We start from the raw sequence: 27,137 nt of genomic DNA on the forward strand, positions 1-27,137 counted from the left end.
GTTGTAGATCCTTAATAATGCGTTGGAGGGGTTTTAGTTGGGGGCTGAAGGTGACGGCTAGTGGTGTTCTGTTATTTTCTTTGTTAGGCCTGTCCTGTAGTAGGTGACTTCTGGGAACTCTTCTGGCTCTATCAATCTGTTTCTTCACTTCTGCAGGTGGGTATTGTAGTTGTAAGAATGCTTGATAGAGATCTTGTAGGTGTTTGTCTCTGTCTGAGGGGTTGGAGCAAATGCGGTTGTATCGCAGAGCTTGGCAGTAGACGATGGATCGTGTGGTGTGGTCAGGGTGAAAGCTGGAGGCATGTAGGTAGGAATAGTGGTCAGTAGGTTTATGGTATAGGGTGGTGTTTATGTGACCATTGTTTATTAGCACTGTAGTGTCCAGGAAGTGGATCTCTTGTGTGGACTGGACCAGGCTGAGGTTGATGGTGGGATGGAAATTGTTGAAATCATGGTGGAATTCCTCAAGGGCTTCTTTTCCATGGGTCCAGATGATGAAGATGTCATCAATATAGCGCAAGTAGAGTAGGGGCGTTAGGGGACGAGAGCTGAGGAAGCGTTGTTCTAAATCAGCCATAAAAATGTTGACATACTGTGGGGCCATGCGGGTACCCATAGCAGTGCCGCTGATCTGAAGGTATACATTGTCCCCAAATGTAAAATAGTTATGGGTAAGGACAAAGTCACAAAGTTCAGCCACCAGGTTAGCCGTGACATTATCGGGGATAGTGTTCTTGACGGCTTGTAGTCCATCTTTGTGTGGAATGTTGGTGTAAAGGGCTTCTACATGCATAGTGGCCAGGATGGTGTTATCAGGAAGATCACCGATGGATTATAGTTTCCTCAGGAAGTCAGTGGTGTCTCGAAGGTAGCTGGGAGTGCTGGTAGCATAGGGCATGAGGAGGGAGTCTACACAGCCAGACAATCCTGCTGTCAGGGAGCCAATGCCTGAGATGATGGGGCGCCCAGGATTTCCAGGTTTATGGATCTTGGGTAGTAGATAGAATATCCCAGGTCGGGGTTCCAGGGGTGTGTCTGTGCGGATTTGATCTTGTGCTTTTTCAGGAAGTTTCTTGAGCAAATGCTGTAGTTGCTTTTGGTAACCCTCAGTGGGATCATAGGGTAATGGCTTGTAGAAAGTGGTGTTGGAGAGCTGCCGAGCAGCCTCTTGTTCATATTCCGACCTATTCATGATGACAACAGCACCTCCTTTGTCAGCCTTTTTGATTATGATGTCAGAGTTGTTTCTGAGGCTGTGGATAGCATTGTGTTCTGCACGGCTGAGGTTATGGGGCAAGTGATGCTGCTTTTCCACAATTTCAGCCCGTGCAGATTGGCGGAAGCACTCTATGTAGAAATGCAGTCTGCTGTTTCGACCTTCCGGAGGAGTCCACCTAGAATCCTTCTTTTTGTAATGTTGGTAGGGAGGCCTCTGTGGATTAGTATGTTGTTCAGAGGTGTTTTGGAAATATTCCTTGAGTCGGAGACATCGAAAATAGGATTCTAGGTCACCACAGAACTGTATCATGTTCGTGGGGGTGGAGGGGCAGAAGGAGAGGCCCAGAGATAGGACAGCTGCTTCCGCTGGGCTGAGAGTATAGTTGGATAGGTTAACAATATTGCTGGGTGGGTTGAGGGAACCATTGCTGTGGCAAGAATGGGGGGTGAGAAAAGCTGGATTTGTGCTGGAAATGGCTCACCTTTATTATCATGCACATTGTAAGGAGAGTGGTCACTTTGGATGAGCTATTACCAGCAGGAGAGTGAGTTTGTGTGTATATGGGGGTGGGGGTGGGGGTGAGAAAACCTGGATTTGTGCTGGAAATGGCCCACCTTGATTTTCATACACATTGTAAGGAGAGTGGTCACTTTAGATAAACTATTACCAGCAGGACAGTGGGGTGGGAGGAGGTATTGTTTCATGGTCTCTGTGTATATAATGTCTTCTGCAGTTTCCACGGTATGCATCCGATGAAGTGAGCTGTAGCTCACGAAAGCTTATGCTCAAATACATTGGTTAGTCTCTAAGGTGCCACAAATACTCCTTTTCTTTTTACTAGCTTAATACGTCATTTCAGATCTGCCTTGTCTAGGCACGAGGCTATATGGTGCCATTCCAAACCCAGCCCTTGAAAAGCTGCTGCTCAGGCCTACCATCCTGCGGGTAGGGAAGAAGCCCCTCTATCAGCCACACCCTACGATATGCATCTGAGGAAGTGAGCTGTAGCTCACGAAAGCTTATGCTCAAATAAATTGGTTAGTCTCTAAGGTGCCACAAGTACTCCTTTTCTTTTTGCGAATACAGACTAACACGGCTGTTACTCTGAAACCCTACTTGGGGTAACTCTTCTCCCCTCTGCCCCCGCCTGCTTGTCACTGCCTCTTTACCCCATCCTTCACCCAGGCGCCAACCCTGTCCCTGACTTTGTCCTGCCAGATGAACCTCTCCCGTTCCCCGGCCGCACGGGTTTGAAGGGCCCGTGCACAGAGCTCACCGCCCACGGCACAGGTTTGGCAGGGAGCAAGCTCGGAATCCCAAGTCCGGGCACAGTGAGGGCAGAGGAGAGAAGCCAGCAGGTATTACCGCGCATGCTCAGCAGCCACCCGCGACGCTCCCTCGTCTCTTCGGGGAACGCGCTTATTTCCGGGCAGCGGCTTCGCCAATAGCTGCTGCGCATGCTCATAAGTCTGAGCATGCTCAGTAAGTTTAGGAAGCAAAACCCGAACTGACTCGACTCAGCCCATGAGCACGCCCGCGTCTTCAACTGCCCCCGCAGGCCCCGCTCCAGACGCCAACTGCCTCGTGCGCGGGAGTGGCCGCTAGGCGGAGCGTTGCTGCTGCTGCTGCTGCTGCTGCTGCTGCTCCCCCCCGCCCCCGCCTTCCCCAGGCTGTAGGGCCGCGCCCCCGCCTCCGACGGGTGAGTAAGCGGGGCAGCCCCCAGAGCACCTGCCTCCCCCCTTCGCTCCCCGGGGCCCCTGCTCGCCGCGCCGCTGGTTGGTGCCGGGGGGCGGCGGCGGCTCCGACCCAGCCCCTGCGCGCTCCTGTGGCGGGCCGTGGCCGGCCTGCGAGGGAGGACGGTGCCCGGGCGAGTGACGGGCCGCCGCCCCGGCCGGACCCGTGCCAGGACGTGCCTGTGCTGGGAGCCCGGGGCCTGCCGCGCCCGTCGCCGCCGGAGCTCAGCCCCACCAGCCTCAGGTGCCCGCCGGACGCGGCCTGCTGGGTTCACAGCCCCACGTTGCTGGGGTTTGTTTTTGTTCTGTGATTGCAACGTTTGTCTCGCTCCCGGTGGGGTGCGAGAGCCGCGCGAATGGAAGGGGAAGCTGGCAGACTGTACAGCGGAACCTGAAAATGGCTCTAAAACTAAGCTCCGACCGGTCCCAAATGTACATACCCTGGCAGAGCCAGCCAGCTCTTTCTCTCTCTAAACTCCGTCAGTTGTAGCCGCTTTGAGTGGGGGTAGCGTAGTAGCGTCTCCATCGCTGGCAATGTTTAAACAAAGGTCGGGTTTGTAAACAAAGAGGACTTAACGTGGGCCTGGCATTTACTGAATTACCAAAGGGGGTCAGAGTAGGTGATCACGGTGGTCCCTTCTGCCTTATAATCGGCGAATTTATTGACGCCTTTGCAGGACTGGGACACTACCATGTCTAAACACAGTAAAATATTTAACATTGATGGATCCTTGGCATTTCTGCCACAATTTGCTCTAAGAATTCAGGACAGGTTAATCAAAAATAATGTTCACATTCTGTCTACAGTATAAAAATAACTTTGCTTAAATATGTTTGAACCTAACTATGGTATAGCCTTTTGTTGTGGGGAGGAGAGGGGAACTGGATGGAACAGAAAGAACCATGTTATAATTTTATTAAGAATTGTTTTAATTCTTTTAGACAGAGAAATGAAAATATGGCTCTCTCCTATACAAAGCAGACTGTTGTTTGTACTCTTCATGTCATCTAAACCTGCTCAGAGGAGCACAAAGATAAAGTTGCCAATGATTGATTTCAGCTGAGGTGCAGAAGTTTAAGTGGTCACAGATACCGTGCAAATTAAAATTGATCTCATAATATTACTGGTTTCATAATCATAGAATCTTCCAGGAAGAACAAGTTAGGCAATACCTAAGTGAACATGCAAAACAAGCTGAAAAAACTCAGAACTTCCAGGCCTTATTTTTAATGCCTTTTTTACCCACATATTTATGAGACAACAGAAAAGACTATGCTTGAGTTATTAAAAAAGAGGTAAAATTACATTAACCTTCTTGCAGGAACAAGAACCACGGATTTCCTCTCGGGAAAATTAATTTGCAACTGGATACAATTAACTTAGGCTTGAATAAAGACTGGGAGAGGATGTGTCATTACACTAAGTAAAACTATTTCCCCATGTTTATTCCCCCCTTCCCCCCCTGCTGTTCCTCACATGTTCTTGTCAGCTGCTGGAAATGGCCCACCTTGATTATCACTACAAAAAGTCCCCACCCCTGCTCTCCTGCTGGTAATAGCTCACCTTACCTGATCACTCTAGTTACATAGTTACAATGTTACACCCATTGTTTCATGTTCTCTGTGTATATAAAATCTCCCCACTGTATTTTCCACTGCATGCGTCCGATGAAATGAGCTGTAGCTCACAAAAGCTTTTGCTCAAATAAATGTTAGTCTCTAAGGTGCCACAAATACTCCTTTTCTTTTTGTGGATACAGACTAACACGGCTGCTACTCTGAAACCTCTCAGGATGAGAGGCAAGAATGAGTAATATGAAAGCCATATGGAAATGATTATGGCAGGACACAAATGGTGGTAGAGGGAAAAAGTGGCTTTTATGTCTGCAGTCTCTAAAGATTTGGTAAAAAGTAGCTTTTTCATATATAGGAGTTTAGAAAGCAGCAAGTAAAGTAGCATGTAGGGGTTTTGGAGAAAGAGAGACTGTAATCCATATTTCATTAATCATCCACATGGAAAATGTCAGATTTTGCTGAGTCCTTATGGAATGAGAGATGTTTCAGTATCTTTGTCCATAGTAGGAATAGCTAAAGGAGATTTCAAATATTTTGAGTCCCATATCTAAACCCTGCTCCCCAGACCTGGAGAAAGAAACTGGAACATCTCTCACAAATGTTTGAGGCTTCAGGAGTTGAGCCACCAATTTTGTTTCGAGTGAAACTCAGTCACCTACATTAACGTGTTTTTTACCTTTTTTCAGAAATGTGTGCAGCTGCATTCCAAGGCAAAATGCATTATAATTAGGCTTGGTAGAATTCAATTTTTATTTTTATTTGATCATTTCAACAGATAATATTGATTGCTTCCTTTTTACATTTTTTTTGTTTTATTTTAAATTCTTCACAATTGCGCATGTTGGGATGGGTTTTAAAAATTGACAAAAAATGCTTAGAGATTTAAAATTTCACAGTTGAGAAATTATGGGCAGGTCAGAAAGTAGGGAGGGTCTGACAATTATTTAATAACAGTGTATGTTGAAATTTAAAAGGTTAAAGCTTTATGACAATTAAAATACAAATGGTCAACATCACATGTCAATAAACAAAGTAAATATCGTTACATCAGACTCAGTAACTTAAATGAATTTAAATAAATTGCAGAAGCTGTTTAAATCCCGTGGGTTTACCAGTGATACTGTATCCTCTTGAAACAGTGCAGAAGGGTTCATTTACAAGTTGAACAGACATTTTCACTGATAAAGTCCTGTAATGGAGTTGTTTATATTACAGTTAATGGTCAGTTGCCAAGTTTGTTATGATAGCTCCAAGTTCCAGTTGGGATCTGGGGGGCATTGAGCAAAGCACTGTACAAATCCATACAATAAGAGGGTCAGTGCCCCAAGTTTACAATCCAGAGTCTGAAATTTGTATGTTAAGTTACTCCTGGGGGAATTCTGTGCCAAAAATCTAAATTCTGTGCACAATATTTTAATAATCTGCATATCTTATCTGTCAAAATAATACAATATAATCTTACTGGTTTCAGTTACTTTGGTTATTTATTTCAAAATACCTGTCCGCAAGTATCTCTGTTACAATACAGAAAACAAAAAAGATTCAGGAAATGTTTTTTGACAAATAGATTGCTTACTAGGCTTATTAATACAGAACTTTGCATAATAATTCATTTAAACTACAATACAGAAACGTATTTCCCACACCCCTTACCTGCACCCCTCAGAAGCAGTGCAAGGGCCTTTGCTTGGGGGAGTCAGGAATAACGGAGGAGCTGAGCAGAGGGAAGTAATTACTGGGAAGGAGCCTCGGAGTGAACCTGGAGGATTGTTGGGTGTGAGTGGGAGAAGTATGGAATGTTTTTTGGGAGGAGGGAGGATTGTTAGGGAGTTGGAGAGCCTCCCCAATGCAGACTCTGCCTGACCCCTAGCCTCTCCCATTCAGTCAGGCACATCTGCCCCTGTCCCTGTGTGTATCTGTGGCCTCCACTCAGCTCCCTCCTGTCCCCATGTGTCACTGCACCCTTGTCCCCCGCATCCCTATGTGTCCCTGCACCACCACTCAGCTACCCACTTGATCCCATGTGACCCTGCACCCACCACTTCCATTAAGCTCCTGGCTCAATGCTGTCACCCCAGTAGTTCCTGTTTCCCCACTCCAATGTGTCTCCTCCAACCCTTCTGATCTGCAGTCAATGTGATCCGCAGGAGCTCCAGGTGCCCTACAGTCTTTGTCGTCGTCGTCCCCCCCGCCCCCAATATCCCATGCCTCTTCACCTGGTCCCATGGGCAGGGGCCTATGAGGAAAGCATCCTCTCTGGGACTGACTGCTCTGGCCCTGAGCCGGCTACTCTCTCTTTTGGTGCTACAGCAGCCACTGGTGGGTGTAATTGCAGTGCCTCCTCAGCAATATGTAGTATTCTGCAAGGGGGAAAAATCTATGGGAGACATGAATTCTGTGCATGCACAGTGACACAGAATTCCCCCAGAAGTATTAAGTGCACAAAATAAAAAAATCACAGCTATACTATGGTGTTTCTGCCAGTGACATAGGGTAAGCACAAAGCAGTGGCTTGGAAATAGCATAACTAGAATTCCCATTTCATAGGGTCTGGTGCAGTTTGGGAAAACCAGGAAGACCGTTGAAAAGTAGGATGTTCCATAAAATGTGTAATCCTTGGATGGCGTAAAGCTTCACCGCATAGTTCACTAAAACAGGTCTGCATGATCTTTGAGAATGTATGTGTTGATTGTCTTATTTTTCCCAGCAAAGGCGATATGTACAAGAGTATGCAAACATAGTATATTTTTTAGAAATTAGTTATGTTTATCCCTAAATCTCTTATATAGAAATTTTATGAAGTATTTAATAATGTTGAATTGATAGGTGACAAGAAATCTGATTTAAAAATATTTTTTTCTTGACCAATTGTAGCTGGAAACCTGTTGTTTGGACGCTGAACTATGACATCATGGCAAGATTTCACAGAAGAACATGCATTATTTTGTTGCTTTTTATTTTATTCATTTGCTCCATGATGATGGCTTTGAAGACTCTAAGACCTGACAGAGCTGGTTTTGGGGATCCATTTGGACTTGGTCTCTTACCGGAACTTCAACAACGGACAACATTCTTAGAAAATAAACACAGTCCTCTAACTGCTGCCAATGGTGATAGTGTAACGCACACCAATAATTTGCACAGTATTGCATTGAATAGCATTAAAACATCTATGGCCTCTGTAAGAAAGTTGGAAGAGGAATTGCCTTCCCCTAATTATAACTTTCATGTGTTTTACTACAGCTGGTTTGGGAATCCACAGTATGATGGTAAATATATTCACTGGAACCATCCACTGGTGCCACATTGGGATTCCAAAATTGCAAACAATTACCCGAAGGGAAGACACAATCCTCCAGATGATATTGCGTCCAGTTTTTACCCTGAACTTGGAACATACAGCTCTAAAGACCCTTCTGTCATAGAAGCCCACATGCAACAAATGCGTTCAGCCTCTGTTGGTAATAAATGTCTGTTTATTTTTGGCATAGTAGTCATTTGTTTGACTTCAGATATTTGAGTAAACAGAACTGTTCACCTTTGTTTTTCCTACATATTGAAATGTAAGGGAACTTTGGCATTTTCTTTTTGTGTGCACAGGAGATTTGTGTCAATGATTCCTTCATGGAAACTTCTGGTTTTAACAAGTTACTTTGTACTTCAGGTTCAATCCCTAACTTAGTTTCTGGTCTTCCAAGCTGCTTCATACAAATGGACCTGTTCAGAGCAGATGCAAGATTGGGGACTATATCTATAGCTGTTTAGATGAAGGAATTTTATATGATTTGTTTACTTGTTTAACAGTACTCTGTGTAGTGTATAAAATACAGATATAGGCATTTTTGTAGTGGATATGATGTCTCTCAAGTAGAGAAGATCAGTCCTAGATGTTTCTGTAATGGTTCTCAGGCAATCTAGGACCACGTGTCACCTTATTACCCTCTACCTCTGTCGAGAGGAAGACTTGCTTATGTTTACCTGGGTGTCAGCTCCCTCACACCTCTAGCCTGTTAGCCACCCAAACAGTCTCCTCCAGACTTGTCCTTACTTTTCCTAGTTTAACAATAGGTGCATCCTAGACCACACCTTTGAAGCAGCCCCTTATCCACTGAGTACTTACAGAAATCCTAGGTTTGCTGCCCACAAGGAGATAGTGTACACACCAGCTTGTGTGATCCTACTCAGGATCAGTACCTTTGTTAATATCACAGCACTGAGTTACATTTATAATGAAAACAACATAAGTTTATTATCAAATGTTCAAATGATAATGACTAAAGATAATGGAAACATAAGGTTACATATAAAACAATTATAACCCACTTTCTAGAGACTAAATTTAATATACTAACCTCCAGTCTAAACAAGTTTCTCACACCTAAAGCTTCTTGCAGAGTCTTCCACCAAGGTAGAAATAAATGTAACTGGTTTCATAAATGTAACTGCGTTGTCTGTTTACTTCCTAGGCGCAAGATAAAGCAGTGTCTTTTTGCTTTCTTATATCCCCCAAAGTTCTTTGTCCACCGACAGCATGCTGCCTCCCTGTTGATTTTAGATTCCCCATTGCCTTTGTAAATGACTCTCCATTGCGTTACGTTACAGTGCTTAATTTACATGCCGGAGGGACAGGTGAATAGACATCCTTTGACAGAAAACTCCATTTATCAACTCTGCCTCAACACAGATTTTAAAACATATATACATATACAGTCCTTACATAGTATCTATCCAGAAGTTTCACAACAATATTATTGACCAAAATGATTGATCCTGGCTTTCATTTATGATTTCACATGATGTTCTTTGGTGAACCAGAATGTATGTACCAGGATCAGTGTATTCTTGTAATCCCATTTCTAGTTGGCATCGAAGGGTTTCTGAGTCACAGTTTCAGAGGCTGGTTCAAGAAGTCCCATAATAGACAATTATGAAATAACCTATCCACAGAGGAAAATTCTAGCCAACCACTAACACCTAATAATTGTTTTATGCCCTGAATTGTGAGGGATTGTATCCCTTGTACAATTCCTTCCTCCTGTACTTTGTAACTATGGATATTCTTACTATCCATATACATGTCCAATGCTTCTTTGAAACCTGTTAAGCTCTTGACAACATTAATACCTGGTAGAATGGGTTGTACTGTAGGTTAATTATTTAAAAAACAAAAATAACTTATACACCAGTATTACCTTTTTATCTCTTAAATTTAAAATTTATTAATGAGTTTCATTTTGTCCCCAGTTTTATATTAAATGAGGGAGAACATAAATAGGAGCACTCAGCGTAACTTTTCTATGCCATTCTTTATTTTATATATCTGTATTATAGCCCTTCTTATTTATTCTGTAAACTAGGCAGTCATAATCTTTTCTGTTTTTCCTCTTTTGGATTTCTTTTTATGCTTCTAATTATTTTATCATTTACATCTGGAACCCTTCTGTTTCTATAAATATATTATTTGACCAGATCACAGTATTCAAGGTGAAAACTTCCTGTCAATTGGTATAATGCCACTATAATATGTTCATTAATATTGTCTATCCCAGTCTTCTTACTTCCTAACATTGTTAGCTTTTTTGACCATGGCTACATATTGAACAAAGATTGCTATGTTCATACTAGTGACATTTTTGTTTTTTAAGAAACTTAAATTTCCTCTTGTTACTAATACTGGGACAGCTCCATTGGTGATGGCAACAGTGGGAGTACTGGTGTGGGCAGGTTACTGCTGGTATTGTAAGCACAGCGGTGTTTTCTCTCACTCTGGCAAAGTGATTTAAACACTGGCAACAATTATCATCTTGTTTACAGTTTTATAAGGTATAATAATCCTTTAAGATTCAGGCGATAATCTTTACCTCCAGTAAAGCTGAATTGGTGGAGAACGTTAGGAAGAAATGTCTGGTGTAGACAAGAGTCTTGGCAAAAAGAAGAATGCACCAAGTAATTACAGTTGGTTTAGGACTCAGTAGTGTGTGAATAGTTTAAATTATTTCTTTCAGTGTACATTGCTGATGCACCTATATAAGATTCCTCTGAATTTTCTCTTGGTTCTGTCTAGTCGTGACTATCTCAAATAATTTCATTTGATTTCAGAGTTCACTTGCTTTTGTGGATCATTGATTGCTACAATAAACATCAGTCCTTGTATGGGACTATACAAGGACTGATGTTTGGGGTATTGTTCACCTTTTCCTGTCCTGCAGAATTGACCATTATCCCCATTATTTATCTCTTAAACAGTTTCTAATCCATCACAGTACTTTACATCTGGCCTTCGTTTTCTTACTAGCCTTTTATGTGGGCTTTTACGCTTTCAAACAGACTTAATTAAATAAATTGGTTTTAACCAGTTCTGTTATCCCCTAATGTGGTGTTATGGTCAAGGAATTCTAGAAGATGGGAGAGGCAGAATTTCCTTTACAGGGTTTGTCCCTATCACATTGTTCTAGATATTTTATAACTCTTTATTTCAGTGAATTTATCTGGCTCTGAAGAGTATCTCATAGTTTGTAGTTCATGGGTATGCCTAATAGGTGCAACTTTTGCTGTCCTCCATTAGTGTCTGATTTTAATGATATTGAGCTGCTAACAACAATATTCAGTCACTTGAACCTTAAATTCTTTCAGATATCTGGAATGAATACCAGGTTCTAGTGACTTGCTGCGATTTACTTTTTTAGTTTGTTCCTCCCTTTGCCACTTCAGTCTCTAAGAGTGCTTCATCTTTTTTTGCCTGTGAAGAGATCTATAGTAAGTATCTTCTTAACAACCTCTGGGGTGAAGACTGATACAAAAATATAAATCAGAGCAGCGCAGAAAGCTATCTTCTTCCTCAGTTGTTCGCTATGTGTCTTAATGTGCAGCACAACCACTGATTCTTTGCAGACTTCCTGTTCCAGGTGTATTTTGAGAACTTACCATTCTTATATGCTTATCTATGTGCTGTGCCCTTTTACTTCTCATATTTATCCTTTTCTCTTGGCTTAACTTGAGCTGAATTTCTCTTATTTCTATAATGTGGCCATTGAACCATACTGGATTTATTTTGTTTTCTATTTCTTCCTTTTCTTTATTTAACAGCATGCATATGTCTTATGACAGAATTACTGTATACTCATTATCCTGCATGATTTTCTCAACCATGTCCCAACTTGATATTTGACCAGTTTATGTGCAAGTAGATGATGCACATTGCATTATTCCTATTCTATTAGATTTTGTTGCTGGTTTAATCTCCTAAATGTCATGCACTCATATATCATTTTCTGAGCTTGGAGGTTGGTAGTATGTTCCTACTTGTATTTTTATGTTGGGGGTTAGTTTCCATACATATTCTTCTGTAAAGTCCTCTTCGCTCAAAATTGTATCTCATTAGAGTGTATGGAACCTTTTAGGTATAGTACCTATTCTCCCAGTTCTGTGAACTAATGTCATTCATGTATACTTACTTTAATACCTGGCTGTAAATCCCATCAATTGTTGTTGTTCCACTGCATTTCAGAAATATATATTATTTTAAAGTTGTGTTCCAGGGCAAGTCTTTTTTGGCGAATGTATTTTGTCTCAGCTTCTCTGACACTTTTTTTATTTTTGACAATATGCATATTAGATGTACTTTTTTAAGTAACATGGTGGTATTTTTCTTGAATGTACAAATAGTAAGTTCTTTGGGGAAGGTATATTCCTTTGACTTATTTTCATATTTGGCAACTAGTGCCATATTTCTCTGTCAATTAAAAATATAGGGCATTTTTCCTGAGCCTTATAACTCAGGAATAATTTCATTAACTTTTTTTTTTTTTTTTTTAAGGATTCTGTGCCATGATTGTTGGTTTTTCATTGGGAAGCAAGAGCTAGAAAAATCTGAAAGTGTAGTCTTTTAAGTGTTTAGTACAGTTGGATGGACAAGACGGGAAAAGGAGATTGCTGTTGCATTGGGGTCTGAAATTGAATTGTTTCAAGACAGTGCTACTGACAGTCCTGTTGTGGACTTGTTCAGTATACATATGCTATGTATTTTTCTCCGGGGGAAGTCCTGGACTACTGGCAATCTTACTATACTGTCATCTTCAATTTGACTTATTTCTTAAGGAATCTGTCTAAAGTCTAAAAGTTGTTCGTTTGTTGTTGAAAAAGATGGCTCTGCAGATGGACCAGAAAACATTACTCTGCTAGATTCTTGTGGGAATTTTCTAGGTCATCATCTGATAATTTCTTGATATACTCATCATAGATTTTTATTTAAACTTTAGCCTGGATACCAGTAGTCAGTGATTTATACAGAACTATGCATAACCCATGCATTAACTGAGTCTTATAATTGTGACAACTTATTTGTCATGTTATCAGGAGATAGTGGGCCTGATCTAATCCCATTATGCTCTGGAAACTTTGCTATTGTCGTTAATGGAAACAGAATGAAATGATCCAGTGACTATATGTCAATGTTAGCGTTTTCCAGTGGAACTAAAATTTTACTTGCATTTCCATAAAATACACAATATTATTAAATGTTTTTCAAACATTCAGGAAAGGAAAAAATCTTACTGAAAAGACTCTTGTGCCAAATCAATTTATGGATGGTTTTCTGTAAGTATGTAATTGTTGTTTTCAGATCTTTATTGTCTATGGACCATACGAGTTTTATGGTCCACTGGCTATGTCTACAAAGTTAGGCCTGTGTGCCATCCTTTGTCTTGATCTAAAGGCAACCTGTGACAGCCCATCAATAAGAATATTGTGCAGAGATCATGGGTAGTATAACCTTTATGTAGTAACTAAGGCTTTTAGTTTGTAAATATACTGTTGAATTTAACATCACTCAGAGGGATGGGGGGGAATTGTACGAGGCACTTATTTTTTGGCTATTTCTGTACCTTGCTTATTTAACTGTCTGCATACAATTATAACATTTGTGTGCTCATCTGCAGTAATTGCTTGGGCAAATTAGGTGTGTAGCTGCATATATCTAAGTTATTTGAAATCCTTGCCCTTCACTTGTTCCATAAAAAAAAATATTTTTCAAACCATGCTTTTATATTGTTCCTGGCTGCAAGAAGTATTTACATATATTTTGTATCAAATGCCAGTTTTACTCAGAAATGGCCGTTATTTAGTTAGCTGTATAAACTATGTTGTACATTAACATGAATATTTATATGTTTCATGTGCACACTTCTGTTTGTTTAAATTTTAGTAGGCATAATGTTGTTTTTTGGTGGCATAACTCAAGCTCATGTTTTATATCTTAGGTGTCATAGCCCTTTCTTGGTACCCACCTGGTATGGCTGATGAAAATGGGGAACCTGGTGAAGATTTGGTGCCTGTTATTTTGAATAATGCACATAAATACAATCTAAAGGTATAGTACTTTTAAAGTGTTCATATTCAATACATCTCTAGATCAAATGTACATATACATTTGTGTTCATTAACTAGATAATTTGTACTCTTTTAACAGTTGTATGTATTTTGGCTGCCATTAGGTTAACACAACAAAGGGCCTGGGTTTCCTCTAGAAATAAGAGGGACTTAGCTGTATCCCTATGGGATGGGGCCAATAGTGCAGCAGTAATTTGGAATATTTATAGAAACCAAGAATATGAAGAGAAATCGGGGCAATTGGAAAAAGCCACTGGCCTTATAACTGGAGCACAACTAACCCAGGTTCAGGCTGGAGTGGGTGAATTACGTGTTATCTCCGCCCTTAGTTCGATGACCCAGAAGCTGTTAACAGAGATGGTACTGAATATCACTGAGGCTGGGAAGGCATTGCAGTGGGATCTGGATTGCTCAGAAATCCAGGATTTCCTGAATGACCAGCTGATGGCCATTCAGCGTGATCTCGAGCATCAGGCCTGGCCTACTGCCCTTACAGACACTTCAGGAGTATCATCTGATCTGTGGCCATGGAGACACACTTGGAGATATTCTGGGTGGAGATGCAAACATTTGCGGTGTTTCTTCCAAGTATACGGACCGGTTGGAGAGGTGGGTTCCCACATACCATATCCTGCCGGGTCCGTGGGGAGGATGCATGTGGACTGGGTAATTCACCAAGACATTAACTACCTGGTATGCCTAATAGATTTTTAGACAGTGTTCCCAGAATAACACCCAACATTTGGATAGGGAGAGGGAGTCAGTGGACATTCTGGCCATTAGAACCCCCACAGCTTCAGTGTGTACATAAACTGAAGCGAGGGGAAGTTGTCACTGTTCATGGCAATGTTTGTTGGGAGGGTATGGGACAAGGAACATACCCTGACAGGACACATACTCTTCCAAGCTAATGATAGCTGTGCGCATGTTGAGGCCACCATATTACAAGATATTCATTTTAATCTCACCATTGCTGCAGGCCTGCAGATAGAATTTTTCAATCAGTCCTTAGGTTTCAGATACCCTTTAACTGGACCACCCTAATACCTGATCAATTCCAAAATTTACTTTCACTCCTACCAGAGATTCAGAAAATTTCTGAGTTACAAGGGCAACTTCATATGCTTCAAAATATATATCAAGTTGAAAAGTATGCCTTTCATACCACTTATAGAATGCCTACCTTCTGTACTAAGTATGATGTATTGTGTTTTGTGACTAAAACTGTGCAACAACCCCATTATAGTATTATTGAGGGCATGTTATTGCTTGTATTGTTGTTGTTTGGTTTAGGGTTATTATGTTGTTGTAAAGGACGTAATAATACTTTTCATGTCCATACTAACCATGCATTGTCATTGTATCCAATTAAAACCCCTAAGGTTGACGTATTTGATGCAGAGTTTGAAATACAAAATTTAATGAAAATGGAAGTTTAAAATTGACAGTTGTGCTGGAAGCACAAAAGGGGGGAGTGTAGAAGTAGATAAAGGGAATTTGGATGCAGGCCTCTGAAATGAGCAGGAGTCAGGCTAACTCTAGCTTTAATAACGCGAGATTTGTAGAAGCAGGGATAGTGCGAAGCGAGTGGAAAACAACTGTGAAAGAGGCTGTTGTGACCTTCTATTAGATAAGAATAGAATGCAGACTATAAGAGAAATGGTAAGAAAAAATAAGATATCATGAAGGAATATGTATAAACAATATGCAGTTGTTGCTTATTATTGTCTGTAATAAACAATTTGAGCAAGTATTTATATCTTTATCTGGGAGAGACCTGCCTAGCTGGGGGAAACCCTGTGTCCTAGTGCGCACTCTCTCCCTCTATGCAATTGCTTGAGATAATGACCACAAGGGCCACGTGAGGAGTAGTGCATTGGCCTGAGGGCTGCATCACTGACACCCCACCCTTTCTGCCCCTGGCCCCACCCCCACTCCACTCCTTCCATGAGGCCTCAACCCTGTCCCCTCCCTGCCCCGAGCAGGAGGGGTGTGGGGTATAGCGGGGGCTCAGGGCAGGGCGTTGGGGTGCAGGAGGGGTGAGAGGTGCGACAGGGGGTTGGGGTGCAGGGTGCAGGAGGGGGCTCAGGGCAGGGAGTGCAGGAGGTGTGCAGGGTGCGGCAAGGAGTGCAGGAGGGGTGAGGGGTGCAGCAGGGGGTCGGGGTGCAGCAGTGATGTGGGGTGTGGCAGGGGGCTCAGGGCAGGGAGTTGGGGTGTGGGGTGCAGGCTCTGGCCCGGGGCCGCTTACCTAGAGCAGCTCCGGGGTGGATGCGGCGCGCACCGGGGCCAAGGCAGGCAGGGGCATGGTTCTGGCCGCTTCAGGGAGCGGAGTGGGGCTCACGGTGCCACGGGGTAGGCAGAGGGGTGCATGGGGGGGTGGGGGTGGCGCAGGGAGCTTGGTGGGCCACACGAAAGAACCCCCCAGGCCTCACAAATAATGTGCGAAAAGACCAATATTCAGCTTATTTTTTGATTCGGTTAATACTGGTTGAACAGTTCTCTTCAGCATTAGGAAATATAAAGAATGTAATGTATTTTTCCCTAAAGTGTTAATGGATTAAAATTTAAAATCAGGAAGTTAGCAGGGAAGATATTTGAAGTATCATTGGAATAATATTTTCTCAGTACCTATACTCAACGTCTATTCTTAGCACAGTGAATCTCATCTTCAATATTATATTTTGTAGGCATCCTGGCAATTTGAATGAGAAAATGATTAGAGTTAAAGATGATAGACTTGTCAATAAACTCAGAATCATTATGCAAAAGAAATTATTTTCAATCTAAAGAGAGAAAAACAAGGTCATATAAGGTGTGGAACTAGAAGTAGCCTTGTCAAGTATGCTTTGCCTCTGAATAGGACTGAAGTAAAAAGAAATAATAAGACAATTGACGGAAAGCTTAATAATCCTAACAATTCAGTCCAGCAGTGTGTTTCACTTTAGTTTGTGAAAAAATCTTTGTGATAGTATCACATTTCACTTGAGACTAGCTGAAAATTGGTGTCATTTGCATTCTAAGTGAAAAACTGCTTCTGAAAAACTGCCAGCATTGATTAATGTAAAACATTCTCTCTTTTAATTGGGTAGTTGAAAACAATGGAGTTTAATTTGAAGTGAGCTGAAGTTTATAGCATAAATAATTTCATAAGCCCCAAGCCTGAAATTTAGAAGTAGCAATGATAGTATATTAGATTTAGTGCCTAGGTATTTATTGCTGTTGTTGATGAACCTATAAAACTCTAAATTAAAGGTAAAGTTCTCCCATTCCACATTTTAAAATCTAATTTCTCACTGAAAGCTCTCCTTGGAGAAATATTATCTGTAACAACTAGAATATATTGTTGCTTAGAAATAAAATATAAAACACTTTCATCAGCTGTAATCAGTTTTTGAATTGTCAATAGATAACCTTTTAATTAACTAGCTTAGAATACTCTATATAGTTGTGTATTTTAGTAATTTTTTCCAGCATGCTTATTATTTACAGTAGCTTAGAAAAGCAATCTTATATAAAACTAGTAATAAAGAATAGGTGTATAGTTTTTCTATTTTTTCATCAAATCTATGTTGTTAATATTGGCAGTCCAAAAAATAGTGAGTCTTATTGAATTAATCTTCAGGAATAGTAGTCTTGAATCAATTACACACATAGCATTGTGGAGACTTTTCACAGTCCCTCTTTCTAGAGCTCTGTTGGTGTGCCTGATACTACTTAGACAAATAACACCAAATGGATTTTATGTTCTGTAATGTTTTATAATCCATATTGCATTTATTGCATTTTCATTTTACAGGTCACTTTTCATATTGAGCCATATAAAGATCGCGATGATCGTAGTATGTACAGCAATGTGAAGTACATTGTAGACAAGTAAGTGCTTTCTAAAATGTATGTTTTTGGCATTCACATGCTCTGATAGATATTTCTCATCTATTGTGTGAACTCTTAAACTGTATATGGTATGACCTGAGCTTGAGAGAAATGAAAGGGGCTGTTTTGCTCATAACTGACAGACCTAGAACTCAAACATAAGGTATGCACATTTGAAAGTATTGGGACATGCATGTTATGTGGAGATGCAATAGACAACTACATTTAAAACTTCTTCTTCTTTTAGTAATTGCACATGTGCAGTCAACTCTTGGTTTGGAGCACCAGTACATGGCCAGCAGAAACGTTTTCCCTCAGTGATACCCATTGGGTGGCTTCTTTGGCACTGCAACAAGAGACCACCTCAGTGCCAAGTACCCTGGAGACATTTGCAGGAGCAAAAACCTGCTCTTCTTCGTGGTGTTGTCTTCTTTCTTACAGGTGTCTGGTCCTTAGGCGCCTCTGCCACTGATTCAACCTCCAGTAGTTCAGTTGCCTGCTTTCCGGACAGGTGGACCCTTGCAACTCGGTTATGATTGCATCACTGCTTTCATCGCCAGGCTCTCGACACTGGGCTCTGGCACTGACTGGATTGGCCCTGCCATCGTCAGAAGAAGGGGAATCCTCGTTGGACTCAGAGGTGGGATCTTGCTTATCACAACCCTGAAGCAGGACCTATCAGTCTCAATGGGACCTGCTATGGAAATGTGGCCAGGACAACGGGATCCTGCTCTGTATCAGTGGCCGTTTTGGAATTCTTGAAGGTTTCTCCCAGCTTCCAGGTATTCTCACCATACATGCTCTGGACTTGTCTGCGTTCACAGTGCTGCTGTGCCACTGTACTGCTTGGTGAAGACTCTACCTATGCTGACAGGAGAGCTTCTCCTGTCATTGTAGGAACTCCACCTCCCTGAAAGGTGGTAGCTTTGTTGATAGGAGAAGACCTCCCATCGACATAGCATTGTCTACACTAGGAGTTTGGCACACCCCGAGCAACATAGTTATACTGGCGTAAGTTTGTAGCATAGACCAGGGCTCAGTGCCCTCATCTAGAAGGGCTGAGTCTATGCACTTAGCAGCTCCGTCCCCAGAGTCCCAGCACTGGGCCCAGTACCAAGCATCAACAGGAGGTTCTAGAATGGGAAAACAGGCAGTAGAAGAGGTTCCACCTCTCAAGTCTTGGCTTCCTCTTCGCCCTCTCCAGACGAGGCCATTTCATCCAGCACAACTTCACCTCCTCTTGATGATAATTTGAGGTTTATCAGGAGTTATTAGAGTAGATATACAGCAGATAAAGACTTTATGGCAGACTCCAACCTTTTTGCCGCCCACCTCTTAAAGGGCAGAAAGAAAGTAATATGTACCCTCCCAAGGGTTTACCTTTATATTCATCCACCTCTGGGCTCATTAGTTGTTGCAGTGGCTAATGAGAGAGAATGACAGGAATACCAGGCTTCCATCCCCAAATCAAAAGGTGCTAGGAGCTAGACTTATTCAGCAGAAAGATTTATTCAACGGAAGCTTGCAGCTGCATATCCCCAACCAACCGTCTCTGTTAGGACAATATGATTTTAATTTGTAGGGTTCCATGGAAAAGTTCAAGGAGCTGTGTCTGGAGAATGCTGGGCAGGAGTTCTCTTCCCTGGTCAATGAGGGCATAGTGGTTGTCAGAACTTCACTGCAGGCGGGATTGGACTCAGCAGCTAGAACCATGGCTTCCGCAGTGGCCACGTATAGATCATTCTGGCTGCAGTCTTCTGGTCTTCCCTCTGAAGTCCAGAGTACTATCCAGGATTTGCTGTTCAGTGGTCCTTCTCTAGTCTCAGACCAGAGAAACCGCAAACTCCATGGAGTTAGAGACTCGAGAGCTACCCTGAAGTCCTTTGCTGTGTACACATCTCTCCTGGTCAGGAAGCACGGTCAGCCACAGCAGACACCCTGCTTCTCCTCCTCAACAGGAGATATCAAAAAGATTCAGGGGTTATATGTGTAGGTCTCCCCATCCTGCTGCTTTGGCTCCAGCTCTGGGCCCCTCAAGACACCCCGGAACCACAAAGCAGGCATTTTCATGGACTAGTCAAGGTTGACATACTAGTCTCTCTCTCTCTCCAGACCTGAACCTCCTTTGTAAACAATCTTTCCCACTTCGGCTGTGCTTTGTCCCAGATTACTTTGTAGCAATGGTCCCTTGAGCACTGTGGAAGTGTGATATACTCTCTGTGTGCTTGCAGACCAAGTGCCAGCTCTTGCTAAGGCTGTAGGCATCAGCTAAACACTAACAAATTCATAGCTGGAAACCAAACCAGCTCACCTGTATGTTAGTACTGTTCATGATAGGTATTACTTATAAGCATTCCATAAAGTCTAGACACTAAACACATACTTATAAGTTGCTGCATGCATTAATTTCACTTGTAGGTTCCATAATAGATGCCTTTTACTGACATGGGGAGGCAGGCTCCTCTGTGATTTCTCACCAGTCCCACTCATTCATAGACTATTGCAAAAGTTAAGACAGGATCAGGCCAGAGTCATGCTTACAGCCCCAGCATGGATCCATCAGCATTGGTTCTCCATTCTCCTGGTGCTGTCAATGAAACCTCCAGTTTCACTTCCATTAGACTCAGATCTAATCTCCTAGGATCACGGGTGCCTAGTCCACCTGAGCCTACAGTCCCTTCACTTAACTGCATGGATGCTCCATAAGGTAAATGCTAGAGAGCAGGCTTGCTTGAAGGATGTTCAGGTGGTCCTGCTAAATAGCAGAAAGTCTCTACAAGAGCTATTTACCTCGCTAAGTTGTGGGGTTTCTCTATCTGGTCTCACCAGTATGGTGTATCACTGACCAGCTTCAGTTCAACATATTCTGGACTACTTACACCAAGATTTGGCAGTTTGTTCCATCAAAATATCTCTGACTGTTAGCTCATCGTTCCCTTCTGAAGTGGACAATTGCTCTATTTTCTCCAGTGACGTGGCCCTAAAGTTTTTTAAAGACTTAATCAAATTATACCCTCGAGTGCAAGACTCTATTCCCCCAGAGGATCTAAACTTATGCGTTCTCCCACTCACCTCCCAATCTGAATCATTGGCTACCTGCTCACTGCTGCATCTATCAATAAAGGTAGCATCTTTGGTGGCTATTATCTTGGCTAGAAGAGTAGGGGAGCTGCGGGCAGTAATATCAAGGCCTTTATATACAATCTTTAAGGACAAGGGTTTACTTGCATCCTCATCCGAAGTTCATCAGGTGGTTTCCTCTTTCCACATCAACTGGCCAATTTTTTTGCTTGTGTTCTACCCAGAAACATATACGGTCAGGGAGGAAGAGTGTTTGCATACCTTGGATGTCAGAAAAGGCTTGTCCTTTCACCTGGACAGAACCAGTTAATTTTGTAAATCTTCCCAGCTGTTCGTAGCAGTGGCAGACAGAGAAAGAGGTCAGTCAGTCTCCTCCATCCAGAGAATGTATTCCTGGATTGCATCCTGCATATGCATGTACTATGACTTGGCTAATGTCGCTACACCTGACAGAGTCGCAGCTCATTTGATGAAATCACAGTCAGCCTCGGCAGACTTTCTGGCACAAGTTCCCATTGCAGACCTTTGTAGAGTGTCAGCCTGGTCCTCAGTCCACACGTTTGCTTCCCACTGTACTGTAGCTCAAGACTCCAGAGATGATGTAAGAGTGGGATGAGTTGCTCTCCAATCTTTATTGAAATAGACTCTGATCCCGTCTCCTGTTTTACAGTTTGAGAGTCATCAAGAGCGGAATGCACACGTGCAGTTATTAACTTGTTCCGTAACTACTGTTCTTTGAGATGTGTTGCATACAGCCATTCCATGATCTGCCCTCCTACCCTTCTTCATCAGAGTTATGGCAAGAGGGAACTGAGGGAGGCTAGAGACGACTCTGCCTTCTTTACCTGCATGCAGGTGGAGCTTGAGCCACCCCAACGGGTGCTGCTGAGGGGAGAAGTTTCTGATCGGTGTGCCCAGTGCACAGCAATGCCAAGAGTGGAATGGACCTGTGCAACACATCTCGAAGACCAACAGTTATGGAACCAGGTTAGTTACCAATTTTTTTCACACGCTTCATGAAACCTCAGACTGACGTTTCTAACTGCTTTTATTTAAGCTCTCAGACACTTATATTTTTTTATTTAAAAAAAATCAACAACTTTGTAGGCTGACAGCTAAACTTCTAACGGGCTAACCCATAATATCCTTAAATTCAATTCAGCCTTAAAGTCAGAGAGGTTAGACAGCTACTAGTTTTTATTTTATTGCTGCCACTTAGAGTATCTTCCATAATGATTCAGCAAATTAATGTTTTGCCTTTGAGAGGAAAGCGATACCTACTTGTAGGACTTGACACTAATAATTAAGTTATGCTGTAGATTATCTCCTTGCTGTAGGTACATAAGTTTCCAGCATATGTATGATTAAAATATATATTTGCCACATTACTGAATTAAATTAATCTTGAACATAAAGTTTTTTAAAATTCATAAATTCCTCAGTTCAGTATGTGAAAGATTCTCTCCCAACTGGCATCATATTATGAATATTTACCATATTCTTTGCTTTATAGATATGGAGGCCATCCAGCTTTTTACCGGCATAAGACCAGCACAGGCAGAACTCTCCCCATGTTTTATGTTTATGATTCTTATGTAACAATCCCTGAAATATGGGCAAATCTATTAACTGTTTCTGGATCCCAGAGCATTCGCAATACACCGTATGATGGATTATTTATTGCACTTCTAGTGGAAGAAAAACATAAGCATGAAATCCACAGAAGTGGTTTTGATGGAATTTATACATACTTTGCCACCAATGGTTTTTCTTATGGCTCATCTCATCACAATTGGCCAAGTCTAAAAGCCTTTTGTGACAGCAGCAACTTAATGTTCATTCCAAGTGTGGGACCAGGATACATTGACACCAACATCCGACCGTGGAATAACCACAACACCCGCAACCGTGTTAATGGGAAGTATTATGAGACTGCCTTCAGTGCAGCACTTTTGGTGCGATCAGAAATTATTTCCATCACCTCTTTCAATGAATGGCATGAAGGGACTCAGATTGAAAAAGCTATTCCCAAGAAAACTGGACAAGTAACTTACCTGGATTACAAGCCTCATAAACCAACTATGTATCTGGAGCTCACTCGCAAGTGGTCTGAGAAATACAGTAAGGAAAAAGAACAATGGCTTATGTGAGGTGCTGCCTCCCTTGTTTGTAAATACATTCAGTCCATCTCAGAGTTGGAAATGACACTGGGAATTCTAATTCAGCCAATCAAGATGTCTTTTATTATGAATATACTTTAAAAAAAAAAAAACCTTTGAATGTAGTATGCACTGTTACTGTACCTGTTAGATTAACTTTGACTCCTTTTAGGGGATAAAACAATAGTGAGCAATATTGGCATCTCTAGCCTATTGTAATTGGAGAATATTTTGTGAAATGCTAGATGCTTTTTATTCATAATCTGTATGTAAAGCTTACAGAAACTCTATCTGGAATAATTCAGAGGTGACTCAAGTAGAGTGAGACAGAATTTAGAATATTTACATTTATTACTTTTAGCTATATAGCTGTGTTTCAGAGTTGAATACTCCTGAGATTAGAATTTTGTCTCAATAGTTCCTCAGAGGATAAATATTTGTGGTGCATGAAATAACACACCAATTGTTATATCATTTGTACACCTTGTAGCAGGCAGAGAGTTTACTTTAACATTTGACTTGTCTGTGGTACAAACATCAAGAATAGCGTGAAATTGTTCTGAAATTTAGAGCTTTTAAAGCTTTTGGTTTCAAAAATTGATGAAAGGTTATTTAACTCCAGATTAATCTTGTATTTGGATTTTGCATTCTGTATTTTTTGTAACTATGGAGTGTCAGCAAAATGCATTGATATTGTCTAACTAGATTAAAATTAAAGAAGGAATAATAATAACTAAAATGAGGGTGGAAAGTATATGAGCAAAGAAATTGCTCAAAATAAGAAAAATCTGTTTCTTAAATGAGATTTTCTTTAATGTTTACCAGGGATAGACTTTTTTATTACTTATCCAGACCTAGATCCAGTGTTTGGAAAAAGTTGAAAAGGTTACAAGTCACATAAATATTTTCTAGTCCTACAATTGATTTATTTTCTAGAGCAGTCTTCGTTGCATGATTTTAGTAGCACAGTCTTCAGCCACTAGAATGAATTTGTCTGTTACCATTTGAAATCTTAATTTTCAAGTTTTCAGACAGTTCGTTGATTTCCTGCAGTACTAAAGATAGCAGCTACCAAAATCATGTCAGAATTCAGGTGAGGAGAAAATAAAGCAAGATAGTAATTGAGTGATGTTCTTATTACATTTCATAACGTGCCATTGCTAGAAATGAGTGCTTAATACTGTTTGAAAGCTGAGATTCTCAGGTTTCAAATGTTATAAATCATTCATTTGTAGTCCTGGTTGTTTCTGAGACACCACTCAACAATGGTCTCTGTCTAGCAATGCTTTTTTGGCACTTACCCAGAACTGAATAGAGCAAATCCCCAAACTTGGACCACTATGGGTTTGACTATTTGGTTTTATAGTTGTGGTGAATTTGAGAGTACTTTGGCAAGTATTTAATCTGTAATATAGTATAATTGTTTTTTTATTTTATTTATTTTTACTTACTTTAGGCCTTGATCCTGCATTGTGATTCACCTGTAAACTGCCCATTGGAGTCCCATTGACTTAATAGAGTTTTGTGCAGGCACAGTAATCTGCCCATGCAGTCGCAATGCAGGATTGAAAAAGTGAAACTGTTTGTTTGTTTGTTTGTTTGTTTTCTGAAACATGTTTAAATTTTAATGACATGGTATTGCTGATATTTGTTAGTGACCTCTTAATGTGAAAGGAGGATGGGTTTCTCTGAAACTTGTCTCCGTAGCTTAAAGACAGTTTTCACCAAATTTATGCAGGGAAACTGTCTGAAATTCTTTAACTGTTTTATACATCCAGGATGGCAAATTGTATGTAAGGTTTCTCTTCAAATTATTTAAATGGTTCTATTAGTAAGCCCCCAAACATCATAGGCATGGAAATTCCAACTTATTTTTAACTATCATAGGGCTAGTATACTAAGATGAACATCTAGGACCATATTCTCAGCTACAGCCAAGGAGTGAGGGGTGTAGCTTCAAAAGGGGCTGCAGAGGAGCCATTTGTGGTTCCCAATGGTGGGATCAGTTCTGCTCTTGTTGGGTCCCTAGTGTAGTTTAGAGCAGCCTCAAGAGTGTGTGTGCGCGTGTACATTTGTGTGTGTATGTATGTACGTATGTAAATAAAAGGAGGCGGGGGGGGGAAGAAAATAGAGCATTGCCCTGCATCTTGTGTAGTCACTTATACCAGGGCAGAGTGAGTGTAAAATTCTACTAAATCATAACAAATACCCTGGTGTGACTACACAAAATACAGAATAGAGAGAATCTGAACCAAAGTGTGGTAAGTAATCATCTTGGATCCTATCCTGCGTTCCATGCATACCCATTGAAGATAAATTTGGGTATGCAAGGAATGCAGGATTGTTTCCCTTTTGTGTATTGAGAAGTGAGGAGTAGCTTGGCACCTTCAGCATGCCTGAGAAATGCCTATCTCTTGTCTACACTAGGAGCACTACAGTAATGGAGCAGTGTCACTGCAGTGCGTCTGGTGATGACACTCTATGCTGACGGGAGAGAGCTCTCCTCTCAGCATAAGAAAACCACTTCTGCAAGAAGGTCTCCTGCCAACATAGCGCTGTCCACATAGCGCTTATGTCGTTGTAACTTATATCGCTCAGAGGGGTGGTTTATTCGCACACCTGAGCAACAGAAGTTATGCCAACATAAGCTGTAGTGTAGACATAGCCCAATATGTAGTCTGGGATGTTACAGTGCACCTTCAATGCTGTTGTTTTCTGTTAAATGGTATCTTCTAAATATTTTGCACTTTCAGACTTCATTTCTAAGGATCTCAAAATGCTTTTTCAAAGTAGGTAAGTAGTATTTTTAGTTTTCAGATGGATAAACTGAGCTATAGATGATTTAGTGACTTACCACAGTGAATCAGTGACAGTGTAGGACATAGAGCAGGTATTGATCCCCATTCTAACCATTCGCACACAGCCTCTTAAGGAAACTAATGTATGCACTTTTAGTATCAGTTCCTTAAATAACTATACCTATTTGTTTGTTTTAAATTTGTTACTTTTTCTTTAAAGTATTTACAAGCCTGGGAGTGCACAATTCCTTCAGTTATTTCCTCATTTCTAGCTTTCCCTCTCTCAGCAACTTAAAGGGATGCTCATTCTTCCTCCTACGTGAACTGGGAAAGGCTAGGTGTAGGTAATTGTTTGCCATAGTATTCATAATAGATAATACTGCATTAACGGTAATTAGGCAAAAATAAAAACTATAAATGATTATTAAAGGCACTGACTTGCTATTATACCTGTGCTCTATAGCAATGCTTAAAATCACTGGTGACATACTACTGAGCAATCATGACTGGGGAAAGGAGTGATGACAATACGCAGGAAATGCTCTCCAAGGCCAAGTAGCAATGTTTCTAAGGCCAGATAATTCACTTATAAAAGTGTGGGAAGGCCCTATTAATTCAATTGTAGACTTCAGTTTCTGACAGGCCCAAGTAAGTTTTCGAAATATGTATTTATTTCCATGGACTATATCTAAACTGAAGCGTAGTCCATCCCATGTACTCTCAGAACCCTTGTCTATATTGCACAGATTTGAAAAAGTTGCTTTGCCTTTTTTTCCAAGTAAAAGAGCATGTCCATCTATTTTGCACATACTGTTAACCCCTTATGGCTGTCGTCTTGTGAATGCACAGCTTCAATCTTGGATCAGCTTTATTTGTAGAATTCACTTTGTCTTGTGGTGCCAATATTCTGTCACAGACTTAAGAAGCTTTTGGAACAGAAGAGTCCTTAGTAAGTGTCTTTCACCATGAAATTCTGTACACACTGTGTACGTAGTATATACTTGCATATTACATACATTTTGATAGTCTTTTGCATGGGTTTTTCAGGTGCCCTTTATAATGTTTTACAGGAAAATATATTGTACATAGTGTTTTTGTTGCTGGTGATAGGAAATAGAGATTAGTTCAACACCTTTTTATGCACTTGGACAAGTAAATTAATTTTTGGTGGTCTAAGTTTTTGCAAAACTTATGTACTTAATAAAGGAGAGATATAATTTGATTTTAAAAAATCCTACATATATTCTATTTAAGATGAGGTAGAAATCTCTGGCAAACTGTTCTAGATACTGTAAGTATTAGCTGCAAAGAA

At 41.1% G+C, this 27,137-nt stretch overlaps 1 protein-coding gene across 4 annotated transcripts; it reads left to right on the plus strand.

The window, feature by feature from the left end:
* Positions 1-2,699: 2,699 nt before the first annotated feature.
* Positions 2,700-26,326, plus strand: MANEA (mannosidase endo-alpha). Of its 4 annotated transcripts, none has more exons than XM_073336784.2 (5): positions 2,700-2,918; positions 7,402-7,988; positions 13,785-13,894; positions 17,711-17,787; positions 22,382-26,326. In XM_073336784.2, the coding sequence occupies exons 2-5, from the start codon at positions 7,439-7,441 to the stop codon at positions 23,016-23,018; spliced, it is 1,374 nt and encodes a 457-aa protein (XP_073192885.1). In that variant the 5' UTR covers positions 2,700-2,918; positions 7,402-7,438; the 3' UTR covers positions 23,019-26,326. The 4 variants fall into 4 exon arrangements, with proteins under 4 accessions (XP_073192885.1, XP_073192887.1, XP_073192886.1 ...); XM_073336786.2 differs by lacking the exon at positions 2,700-2,918 and adding an exon at positions 2,938-3,244; XM_073336785.2 differs by lacking the exon at positions 2,700-2,918 and adding an exon at positions 2,938-3,196.
* Positions 26,327-27,137: the final 811 nt, after the last annotated feature.

This window comes from Lepidochelys kempii, chromosome 3 (assembly GCF_965140285.1).
Source record: "Lepidochelys kempii isolate rLepKem1 chromosome 3, rLepKem1.hap1, whole genome shotgun sequence".
Classification (NCBI taxonomy): Eukaryota; Metazoa; Chordata; order Testudines; family Cheloniidae; genus Lepidochelys; species Lepidochelys kempii.